The following is an 11,352-nucleotide window of genomic DNA, read 5'->3' as shown; positions in this document are numbered from 1 at the left end:
TGCTACTTCGTAGAAATACAAAAGTCCTATGATAAAATAATAGGTTTATGATACCGGTCACGCCCAATGTTGGTAGTTTACCTAAATTAGTTCTCTAGTTTCGAGGAAGCTACTCATCAAATAACATCCCTAGTGGTGTAGTGGCTAACATCGCTGTCTTTCACACAGCAGCCCGGGGTTCGATTCCCCGCTAGGGAGTTGCAATGCAATCTTATAGCTCTTCTTTTTCTGGTTCATTTCATTTCGCAGATTAATCAAATTGGGGTGGGCCCCGTTTTTCTTTATTCCTTTCTTCTCTGCATCTTTTTTCAATCTTTGATCTGCGGGAGTTGGTCGAACGAAGGACTTGTGTCTTGATGAGTCATCATCCTGGCTGCGATCGGATTATCTTTATTCCACACATTGTTCCTGAACGGCGAAAAGCAAAATTAAAAAGGATATCTCCGGCGACGACGGAGATAGGCTTCTATTCCCCTAATATTACTTTTAAAATTTTGTTTCCAATTGCAACTGTCTTGCATGAGGGCGAACAGAGCTACGGGTCCTCTGCGCACTGGTAGATTCGCACTCTCATACCCTCTGCGAAGTTGCAATCCTACCCGCTGCCCGGCCCGCACCTCTCCTTGCTCAACTCGCATTTTCTTTTCTCTAAACCCCGCCATCTCACCAAGCTTTCCGCTTCATGACCGCCGTCTCTACCACGGTAATAATATTGATTCCATAGTAACCATGGGCAAGGAGAAAGTATCTTTTAATCTCAAAACGCCCAAGGGCACCAAGGACTGGTTTGGCGCTGACGGCCTCCTCCGCGACCGCATCTTCAACTCCATCACCGAAGTTTTCAAACGCCACGGCGCAACCTCCCTAGATACCCCCGTCTTCGAGCTGCGAGAAATCCTCGCGGGCAAATATGGCGAGGATTCAAAGCTCATATACGACCTGCAGGATCAGGGAGGAGAGCTCTGCTCGCTCCGCTACGACCTCACCGTCCCCTTCGCCAGATGGCTCGCCATGAACCCCAATATCCGGAGTATAAAACGTTACCATATCGCCAAGGTATACCGGCGTGACCAGCCGGCCATGTCCAAGGGCCGCATGCGCGAGTTTTATCAGTGCGATATCGACATTGCTGGGGCAAATTATGATCCAATGGTCCCTGATGCGGAGATACTGAGGATTGCAACGGAAGTATTTGAGGGGTTGGGATGGAAGGGAAGTTATACTATCAAAGTGAACCATCGCAAAATCCTTGATGGGCTCTTTGAGGTGTGCGGTGTCCCTAAGGAAAAGATACGGACTATCTCGAGTGCTGTCGATAAGCTTGACAAGCTGCCGTGGGTGGATGTTCGGAAGGAGATGGTTGAAGAGAAAGGACTTGATGGTGCTGTTGCGGATAAAATAGAAACGTATGTGGTCAGAAAAGGAGGGCGTGAACTCCTCCAGTCGCTACAGACAGATGAGGCTTTGGTTGCCAATCCGTCTGCCAAAGCCGGCCTGGAGGAGATGGGACATCTGATAGACTATCTCGAAGCATTCGATATCTTGGATAAAATATCCTTTGATATGAGCCTAGCTCGTGGTTTGGATTATTATACAGGCGTCATTTACGAAGTCGTCACGGAAGGTTCAGCGCCAGCTGAAGTTCCATCCACAGGCGAAGAAGCTCAGAAATCCCAAAGGGAAAGTAAAAGCAAATCTAAGAACGACGACGACGACCGATCGAATGACCCATCGATAGGAGTGGGGAGCATCGCAGCCGGCGGTCGATATGATGAGTTAGTTGGCATGTTCTCGAACAGGGCTCAGATACCCTGCGTGGGCATATCGTTTGGAGTCGATAGAATCTTCTCTATCACCAAAGCTCGTATGGAACGGGAGAATACCAACGTGAGTAAGCTCAGCGAAGTGGATGTCTATGTTATGGCGTTTGGCGGGAAGGGCTTCACTGGCCTGCTCAAAGAGAGAATGGATGTCGCAAGGAGACTATGGGATGCTGGCATCAAGGTAAATGCTATTTCCACTCCTATAATGTATACGCATACATATTGCACGGCGACTAATGCAGGTCCCCTCATATCAGGCCGAATTTTCGTATAAGCGCAAACCCAAGCCACAACAACAATTCGAAGCAGCTGAGGCCAACGCTGTGCCCTTCGCTGTTATAGTTGGCGAAGACGAGCTTGCAAATGGCCAGGTGCGTGTCAAAGAGATGGGGTTGGAGAAGGGGCATCCGGAGAAGGACGGCGTCTTGGTTGATCTGTCGACCTTAGCGGAGGAAGTAAAGGCTCTATTGGAGCGCAAGAGAGCTGTTGCAGCAGCAGTGGCAGCAGGAAAAATGTATAGCGTTGATGAGACGGTGGTTGCGAAGAAGTTAGAGAATTTAGATGTTAAAGGGCGATAGAAACGTATATTTTTCCCTTTTTACTATATCTATGAACAATTTTCGGATGGAAGGGAAAAAATACGCAAGCAAAAATATTTATCATTCTGCTCTAGATTGGCTTTTTGTCAATTTATATATTCCACTGTTCTGAGACAAACATTCTCCTCATGTATTGTTCTTTGTGTTGTTTTACAAGATCCGAATCCAGATCCCGAGACACCCACCCCTACGACCATACACCTTGTGGTGGATTACTAGAAAGAAACAAAGCAAGACAAATACTATACATACAAGGATTTGATCGTAACTATCAAAAAGGCATACCAACCCTTCAGTTGTTCTATAACTGGACTAATCATACAATAATCACCAGTGCCATTCGCCTGTGACCTAATCAGCCTTCAAGAAACGAAGAGGAGGGAGTATGAAGAGCGGCTGGACAGCTTTGACATCTTCGCTAAGTGCCAGCGGCCACCTTCATAATAAAACCCTTCAACATTGGCAATCGATCCACTATATTCAAACCCAAACTCCTACCCCACGCAATCGGGCCGTTACCGGGAACATTATACGCCTTATGCAGAAGATCGCACGCTCCCCCAATCTTAGAGTTGGTGAAGTATCGCTCCGCTGCGTACCGTTCCAGGCTAAGCAGATCGCCGATGTCCATCCCATGGCGCACTGCATACTCAATGGTGCGAAAAAGGGAGGCAACATCCCCAATGCCGAGATTTAGGCCCTGACCGGCCAGTGGATGGATAAGATGTGCCGCATCCCCGACTAGGGCGACGCGGGGAGAGATGTATGTTGATGCGTGGCGATGACGGAGTGGGAAGGAAGCTACTGTCCCCGGTTGGACAGAGGTGACGGTAGGGGGGACATAAGATGGGACCTGGGTATGTTGGAGACGCCAGGCTAGTTCTTCACCATGTTCGGTTGACGGGGTTGTTGTTGTGGAGTCTGCAGATGGCTCTGAAGGAGACGAGGGGAGAGTGAACATGTACTTCAAATCTGTCATGGATAAGCGGAAAGCCGCGTTCACCATGGCTGCGAGAGCGTCTGTCGAGAGGGATTTTAAATACCCTGCGTTTCTCACAGTTGTGGACCAGACTAGGGTAGCGTGGTTGGCAGGGAGTGGGAGGAAGGCAACTGGGCCCCCAACGCCGGGAAGGAAGCGCTGGTACGCAGTCCTAATATTTGAACCTGCTGCTATTTGATCGTGCGGAGAAAAGTTTAGGGTGGCTACGACACCATGTCGGTCGTAATCCCAGCCACTTGTCGATATACTCGCGTATGATCGGACAGGGCTATTTATTCCGTCGGCACCTACAAGCAGACGGGCAGCAATGGTGGGTAGCTTGGGCAGGTTGGACGAGGTTGAAGAATGCTTGAGTGTTAAAATGGGCCAGGACGACAAATCCAGACCATCAGCATAATCTTCCCCATTGCCTATTGAGGAGACTGTGGTACCCGAAAAAACGGACACATCATTTCCCGACGATTCTATGCTTCTTATTAGGCCACGGGTCAGGTTCAGATTCTCCGTCATCGTCGCGATAGCTTGCGATTGGGTTGAATGAGGTTCGAGAGACCAGTCAAAGGATATATCCGCGCCAGTTTCTCCATCCCACACCCGCATCTCTTGGTATGGCTGCACTCGCGCACCGTCTACATGTTCCCATGCCCCGATATCCCTGAGAAAGGACACGGATGAGGGGGTGAGACTGCTTACGCGGTTTGAGAATTGAGTGGGATCCGGCTTCCATGACCTTATCTTGGAGAGATCTTGGCTTTCGATCAGTGCTATCCGAAGCTTTGAGGATACCGGCGAGGATCCTGAAATCGCCAATTCTTGTTAGAATGATGAGCGAGACGCATTTATAGGGCTACCCGTACGTAAAGCAGCCAAGAGACTTAAACCCGCAGGCCCTCCGCCAACACAGACTATGTCATAGATATCGGGGCGTTGGGTTAATTTGGAGGTCGAAGTAAACGTCCTCCTCGCCGCCTGAGGGCCACGTCTGCACGACGGGAAGACGTACAATCGCAGCGCGGGATGAGATAGAGGCCGCATGGCTGGAACCACAGCTTCGTCGGCCACCAGTTTGTGGGATATCGCATGCTGCTGATATTCAGACCAATCTCAAGGTTGTTCGTCCCGAAGCTCCTGAATCTGCAAACAAGACAAACAACGGCATGGCACAATATATACACATGTACATGTGCATAAAAATATACCTCACGTGATATCGGTTGCCCTAACTATCTGCTTCCAAACAACGAAGTTTGTTTTTTTAATCCATCCGCTGGATAAATATAACTAACCACAAGAGGAGGAGTTTCTTGCATTAGCTCTCTAGTTAATTCAAAAAAGCCAGACTGCCGGAAAAGAGGTTAGCATTGTTTATTCGAATAAGGGCTTCATTCAGGGTCATTCCAAATTCAGGCTGTTTACGGGGACGCGACTTGTTTCAAGCAGAACATGTTTTGCATACATCCAAGGGTTGTTGATTGTTAATAATGTATGTGTGGTTCTGCTGCATAACCACGGCATGAACAGATCCCCTAATTTTGATTTATGAATCTTATGATACGCAAGTCTTGCCAGGTGAAATCCCATCCAGATCCCATCCATTTTCACGTGGCTCACGTCATTTCCTCCAGTTGCTTTTTTTGGGAGATATTTTTAGAAGAGTCAATTTTTGGGTCGCCGCAGATCGAAATGAGAAGGGTCACTATTCGCGGGAGCTGAGGAATTAATGGCGCACCCGCAGATGATTTTTGGAGAAGGTACAACAAACAACGAAAAATTCTAACCTGACATGCCTTCCCACGGGTTTCATTTGCAATCAAAAATGGCTGCGTGGGGTCGCCCAGTTGGCGCTCCGGCCTCAGAATTCCTCGCGAGGTTGAAAGATGGTCGCAGATCTGGATATCAAAACACGGAGATGCCGAGCCAACGGTGATTCGCTCGCGACCAGCTTCCGTTCTGAGAATCTGTCGTCTGGCATGTGACGTCGGACGACCATCTAACACGGATAGCGTCCGATAAGCGTTCCTATGCCGCCTCCGCTCGCCCCGGTGCTTGTCCATGGAAATTATGTATCTGTGAACGGTAGGGTTGGTTCGTGTTGACTCGGTGGCGAAGTGTCCAAGCCCTGATGTGTCCAAAGGGAAACTAGTTTCTTTTCAAGAATAAACGAGCCGTTGTCTTAGCCTAAACTTGCTTCTGGTTTCGGCTTCTGAATGGTTATAGTGCGGATGGGGTCTTTCGTTGTCAGGTTTTACCGCTTGACAAGGTTTACTAGCTCCGGTTGTTTCGCAGCAGCGATGTGGGTACACCCATTGACTTTCCGGGTTTTCAAGATAGCAAAATAGTACCCGAGAGGGTTTGGGAAAAGGTTGAACGTTAACATTATTTTATTTTTAAGTCTCCTGCCATTTGCGGGTCCGTTAATCCGTATACTCGGATTCTGGGCTTCAAAACAACCTGCTTTATATCCCCCGAATACCTCTCGTCTCTTCTCTATTTTCTCTTCTCTCTTCCCTCTTCCCTTTTTCCTTTTCCTCTCTTCTTCCTCTCTTCCTGGTCACCTTATACGATTGCCATCCGGGATCTATACAAAGATGGCAACCCAAACGCAGACCAGTTCCGGCACGGAATCAAACTCATCTCTGCTTTCTTCATCTACTTCTCCGAAAATGGAAGACACCGAATACATCTCCTTCAGCCCCAACTTTGCCTACTACGAGCCTCGATCGGCAAGTGCCAAATGCCATGAATGGAAGCGGGTCCCCATGCAATACGACCATGAAATTTACCTCCAACTCACAGCAGGCGAGGACGGTACTATTGAGAAAACAGCAAACCAGGTCTATCTCGAGGTAAATGAATTAATTAACAACCCCCCCCCCCCCCCCCCCCCCCCCCCTCTCCTCTCTCACCGTATCCAACCTCCCGCCATCCCGCGTCGCCAGTTCATATCCTCTCTTTTCTTTTCCATGTGTGAAGCCTAGAAACTTACAAAACCCATTTAACTGTGCAGGAACGAGAAAGACTCCTACAATCCAGGTCCCAAGACCCAGCCGTCTACGATCCTCAACAAGATGCCCCAAGTCCAATAGATTTTGAATGCGCTGAAAGGCAGAGGATAAAGGCTATTGAGTATCGGCGTGGGATGCAGAAGCCCGTATTGAGAATACGTACATCACCAACAATGGAAAGCAGGTCAAGATCCATGTCGGAAACGTCTGAAACGTCGATGGGGGTGAGGATGAAAGCGACGATGTCAGCGGAGGAAGACTGGGTGAGTGGGATTTGAAAGGAGAAGCGAAAGGGGTTTGTTTCGATTCTATGCATTATACCGCATGTTGAACGTTACATGGGGAAGCGCTTCGTTTTTGGGGATCTTTTTCAAATAAAAAAATTTAAGCGTAGGTGTTGGTCTGTTTGGTATTTTGATGGGTTGTGATTTCTGCATACATCTATTTTTATAACACCCAAGATCTTTCATCTTCATATCTTTTTGAATTGTGTTACCTATTGAGATAGGGTACATACAGCAAATGGATATTTATATCGTTGGTATTAACAGAGCTCAGAAGAAAATAAGGAGGAATATTTGTTGATTCACACTGTAGTACAGAAAATTATGAAGCTAGTCCTACTCAACAACATTGGATGTGTAAGTCACAATCTCCCATCTCTTGAAGGATATGTGTAATAAAGTTACCCCATCGTCTTCCCTAACGTCAAAAAGAAAAGAAAAATAATGCTGTCGATTATGCAACCATCCCATTTTCAATAAAACCACACATAACATAGCAGGAAGACACGAAAAGGCAGTGAGTCACAATACTCCTTCCCATCCCATCCAACACAATAAAAATATAGAAATATCATGAATGCCCCAGCCCAACAAGCGCATCTTCTAGCCCACCTTTATTATTTTTGTGCCGCCCCTGACCCTGATCGGCATCCAATTCCCCCTCCGCCTCCATCTCAACAATAAACCTCTCCCACGTCGCCAACACCCCCTGATAAAACTCTACATGCTTCTCAGCCAGCGCCCCCAATGTATCACGGAACTCCATCGCCTTGATGCGTTCAAAATCCGCAACTTCCCTGACGACTTCCTCATCGAACATTTCAGACGTGGTTTTGGAGCTCTCGACTTCCCGGGTCAGTTCGTCAATGCGCAATTCTAGCTTGCGGATGCGCTCGCGGCGTGATTGCTCGTGGTCGACGCCGCGCATGTCTTCCATTTTGGAGCGGATGAAGGAGGCTGGGTTGCTGGTGAGTGGGTTGGGGGAGTAGTATGAAGCTGGGTTGTTGGTCAGGGAGTCGCGATCGAAGACGGCTTTGTTACGGTAGTCGACCAGGGCTTCGAAGTCTAGTTGTTTCTGTTCGCGGGTTTTCAGTAGCGATTTGAGGGAGAGAATGTATGCTTCCATATCCCGTAGGCTGGTTAGGTAGTTTTGGTCTGTGTGGTCTTTGAGGGTTTTTATGCCGCGGGCGGTCTCTTCTACCGAGGCGGCAAAATATTTTGCAGCGGCACCTCAACGTCTGGCTCGAGCAGGACAAGCTTGCGAAATTGCGTGGCCAGGTCGTTGTAATCTGTTTCGAGATCTGCCTCCCGCCTTACAACCCTTGCAACAATCTTCTCGACATGATTTAGGTCCTCATCAAGTTTATCCGCTTTCTCTCGCACCTCGATGAACCGTTTGTCTGGTTTATGCACTTTGGTGAAAGCGTTTACGAAAGTATCTGCGAAGTTATCAAAAATCCCTGTTGGACCCCCGCCGCCGTCGGAGGCACTGGTGGAGGTACGTGATGGGCGAAGTCGCATATGCGCGTTCCAATCTGCAGATTCGAGGAATACGACTAGGATAGGGGCACGGCGGAGAACGGGGTGGAGGGAGAGCCGCTTAAGGAAGCGGTGAAGGGACCAGGCTCGACGATTAGTGAAATCGGTTCCAAATCGATCCCCACGCACATATTCCATCTTGTGCTTGTCCGGTAGAGGTGGGACAGCGCAGGCTGGATATTCACGGAATAGGATGTTGTACAGGAAATTGAAATCCGAATAACGGCGACGGACGGTGAAATTTGGTTTCTGGAAGGATTTGAAGTCGGTCTGGAAGGCGTATCGCAAACGAGATAATGTTAGCTATACCACCATACTAGCTACTAGACATGGGCGTAGGGCATGGAGGTTGACCAACATGGGTGGTAATGAGATAAGAAATATAGGCATCTTTCGTGCCACTGTTCTCCTTCAAGGGCGAATCTACTGTGCATTCCAGCATTCCGTCTCCAATTCCAGCAAGATCACCGGCGGGTTGTGGAGAAAGTTGCGGCGCCTCCTCCCCAGCGGAGCTCATCCGTCTCTTCCCATTGATATCATAACCTGATCTGCTGGAGCCTTCAGCATCGGTCCCAGAGGTGGTTGGTCTCGAAAGATCGCTGTCAGGCCCATTCCTCCAAGAGACACTATCGAAGTCACTATGGTCCATTGCGTCGTGATATCATCCGCGGCGATGAGATGCAGTGGAGATATCAACCTAGGCTCAGGTAGTGCAGGTTGGGGAATGGATAATCCGGGGCTGTGGAATTTTGTGGAGGTAGAGTAAATTGGGTCGCGGAGAGAGCTATAGCATGCATACAGCGACAGCAGTGTCTATCAAGTGAATACGCATCTGTATGTTTGCCTGTTGTGTGTTGAAGCAGAGGCGATGTTCAGGCAACTCCTTTCAAAGAAGTTTGTTGTTAGGGTCGAGGTTGTTTTGGGACGCTCTCAGCCTTCACGTGGGTGGAAGGCTTGGCTGGGTCACGCCCAAGTCACTTCCCCGCTGCTTTTGTATGGCGAGGTACATAGTTATCGTGTTTGCTACCCAAAACACCTCACCGGGAATTTTGACGGCGTTTGACTTGTGAATATGAACAATGAGAGCAGGATGAGAAGGATGAGAAGAGAGATTCCCTCAAAAACATTTTTTTGGCTAATGGGAATTAATATGTTCAGGGGCGATGTTTTCGGCATCAAACTGCATAGACACACCAGATAAGCACTGCTTTCATCCAAAAATAACGTTTTTTTTCTTCTCTCTTTTGGCCTCAGGTTAAGTTATTTATTATTAGATACTCTCGATTGCTCTCGATTTACCCAAATCCTTCCCCCCAAACCCATCCACTCCATTCCGCCGACACTTCCTAGTGGGAAAAACACGGAAATATAGTGAGTAAGGACATGTTAAAACATGCCGACAAATGATACAGATGGGAAGTCATTTCCCCTCATTTCCCCCTCCACCCCCTCCACCCCCTCCACCCCCTCCCCCCCGCGCGCGCGGCCCCCCCCCACCAACCACCAAGCACCAACCACCGGCGGGACCTTTTCCCCTCCAAAACTCAAACAAGGCTCATAACCGCTCCCTTGCAAGGCGTAATCTTCAAACCCATTGCATCCCTCCCCTGCCTTGTCCGTAGCAGCGCTAGCGTCGCTTGCAAGTTGTATTGATCGAGCGGCGACGATGCAGGGAACACGCCCCCGGGCACCGTTTGATCCCACATAATTTCTAGTCCGTCAAAGGTAAAGTCTTCCGTCAGTTGAGGCATTCGAATTTCGATCTCGCCCTGGATTAGGCGGAGGAGGCCGTCGTGTGTTGTGCCCATGTCGATGATAATTGGGGTGGACAGGTAGGAGAGACGGAGCATTAACGGAATTGAGCCTGCGGCTACGGCCGCCATTGTAAACGAGCTGATGAATTGGTAGTTTGATTGCTGGTTATGGGCTTGATGGGGGTTGGATCTGCGGCTGAGGAGATCGAGGGAAATGCGGTGGATCAGGGCACGGTGGGGGGATATTTATACGAGCCGTTGATCCCTGATGACATCTCCCTGTGTCGGAAGGCTAAGGATTAAAGGCTCTCCTGATTATGAGGGGATGCACAGGATAAATGTATTGCGGGCTAGCTAGGTGAATACGTATCATGGCGATCGCTACCAAGCCTCTCACAGCGTCTAAAGATGGCTCGGTCGGTTTTGTTTTAGTATACGCCCGTTATTGGCTGCAGTTCCTGCATTTCCCTCATTTTGGGCAGCATCCCACACGCCTTCATCCCAAGCGAGATGGCTTGACCAGAAAACAAACCACACATTGCTTTCTAATAACTAGAGCTTTCTAATAAACCAACCAGAGTAACCATTAGAGAGAAAAAGAGAAAGAAAAAAAAAAAAAAAACCAAAACAAACCAGCTAGTCCCCCAAAGTGAAAACCGTCCATACATGCCATCTTACCGTCCCTTACGTGAAGCCCGCTTCCCCACTGTCCTTCCTGCTCTCCAATCCCCTCTCCCACACTCGGGCGAAAACCCCTCTCTGCCACCTCTCCCCCCCACCCGATCCCCTCCAATCTCAGACCACCCCGTCTTCTTCTTCAGAAGGATATGCTTCTTCGGCAACCCGTCCAAACCCCCCCCCCCCCCCCCCCCCCCCCCCTTTTTTTGGAATTTTTTTGCCCCCCCCCCCCCCCCTTTCCCCCTTAAAAGTTCCCCATAAAAAAACCCCCCCCGCCCCCCCAAAAATCCCCGGCGGGTGGGAAAATTTCAGAGAACCCCCCGGACCAAAAGGAAGAGAAAACCCCGTATTGGGTATTTTTCGGGGGCCTTTTTAAGAAGTTTTCCCCTGGTTAGGCCGGCGCCAAAAAGGTGGGGGGGGTTATTTTTTTTGTCCTCTTTGGGAAAATCGACCACGGTTGAAAGGGGGCGGGGGAAAATATTTTGTGACATGACGAAGCGACGCCCGTAACCAGCAAGGGAGGATGGTGGGCAGGCAAAGAGTTTTTATGGAACAGGCCCCCTCCCCTTTTCTGAGGGAGAGCGGGGGCGAGAGCTACGATACAATAAGGCGCAGGGTTTTTATTAGGCCGGAGCTGAGGTTCATCTGAATAAGGAGAGTGAGGCGAGCG

At 49.1% G+C, this 11,352-nt stretch overlaps 6 protein-coding genes and 1 non-coding gene across 7 annotated transcripts; 3 read left to right on the top strand and 4 right to left on the bottom strand.

The window, feature by feature from the left end:
* The first annotated feature begins 126 nt into the window (after window positions 1–126).
* On the top strand, window positions 127–198 carry PAAG_12318. Its single transcript has one exon. It is a non-coding gene; the product is annotated as a tRNA-Glu (tRNA).
* Window positions 199–729: 531 nt separating this feature from the next.
* On the top strand, window positions 730–2,401 carry PAAG_07028 (histidyl-tRNA synthetase; the record flags this gene model as incomplete). Its single annotated transcript, XM_002791071.2, has 2 exons — window positions 730–2,004; window positions 2,081–2,401. 2 exons carry the CDS (start codon window positions 730–732, stop codon window positions 2,399–2,401), a joined length of 1,596 nt encoding a protein of 531 aa, XP_002791117.2.
* Window positions 2,402–2,840: 439 nt separating this feature from the next.
* PAAG_07027 (ubiquinone biosynthesis monooxygenase COQ6) lies at window positions 2,841–4,457 on the bottom strand (the record flags this gene model as incomplete). Its single annotated transcript, XM_015846098.1, has 2 exons — window positions 2,841–4,219; window positions 4,280–4,457. 2 exons carry the CDS (start codon window positions 4,455–4,457, stop codon window positions 2,841–2,843), a joined length of 1,557 nt encoding a protein of 518 aa, XP_015700533.1.
* A 572-nt stretch (window positions 4,458–5,029) lies between these two features.
* PAAG_07026 (hypothetical protein) lies at window positions 5,030–5,476 on the bottom strand (the record flags this gene model as incomplete). Its single annotated transcript, XM_002791069.2, has 1 exon — window positions 5,030–5,476. One exon carries the CDS (start codon window positions 5,474–5,476, stop codon window positions 5,030–5,032), a length of 447 nt encoding a protein of 148 aa, XP_002791115.2.
* Window positions 5,477–6,010: 534 nt separating this feature from the next.
* On the top strand, window positions 6,011–6,705 carry PAAG_07025 (hypothetical protein; the record flags this gene model as incomplete). Its single annotated transcript, XM_002791068.1, has 2 exons — window positions 6,011–6,268; window positions 6,430–6,705. 2 exons carry the CDS (start codon window positions 6,011–6,013, stop codon window positions 6,703–6,705), a joined length of 534 nt encoding a protein of 177 aa, XP_002791114.1.
* Window positions 6,706–7,282: 577 nt separating this feature from the next.
* Window positions 7,283–8,899, bottom strand: PAAG_07024 (autophagy-related protein 24; the record flags this gene model as incomplete). Its single annotated transcript, XM_002791067.2, has 3 exons — window positions 7,283–7,847; window positions 7,913–8,520; window positions 8,609–8,899. 3 exons carry the CDS (start codon window positions 8,897–8,899, stop codon window positions 7,283–7,285), a joined length of 1,464 nt encoding a protein of 487 aa, XP_002791113.1.
* Window positions 8,900–9,794: 895 nt separating this feature from the next.
* PAAG_07023 (hypothetical protein) lies at window positions 9,795–10,133 on the bottom strand (the record flags this gene model as incomplete). Its single annotated transcript, XM_002791066.2, has 1 exon — window positions 9,795–10,133. One exon carries the CDS (start codon window positions 10,131–10,133, stop codon window positions 9,795–9,797), a length of 339 nt encoding a protein of 112 aa, XP_002791112.1.
* Window positions 10,134–11,352: the final 1,219 nt, after the last annotated feature.

This window comes from Paracoccidioides lutzii (assembly GCF_000150705.2).
Source record: "Paracoccidioides lutzii Pb01 unplaced genomic scaffold supercont2.21, whole genome shotgun sequence".
NCBI lineage: Eukaryota > Fungi > Ascomycota > Eurotiomycetes > Onygenales > Ajellomycetaceae > Paracoccidioides > Paracoccidioides lutzii.
Note: the sequence above shows the minus strand (reverse complement) of the source record. Positions and strands in the feature narration are given on the sequence as shown.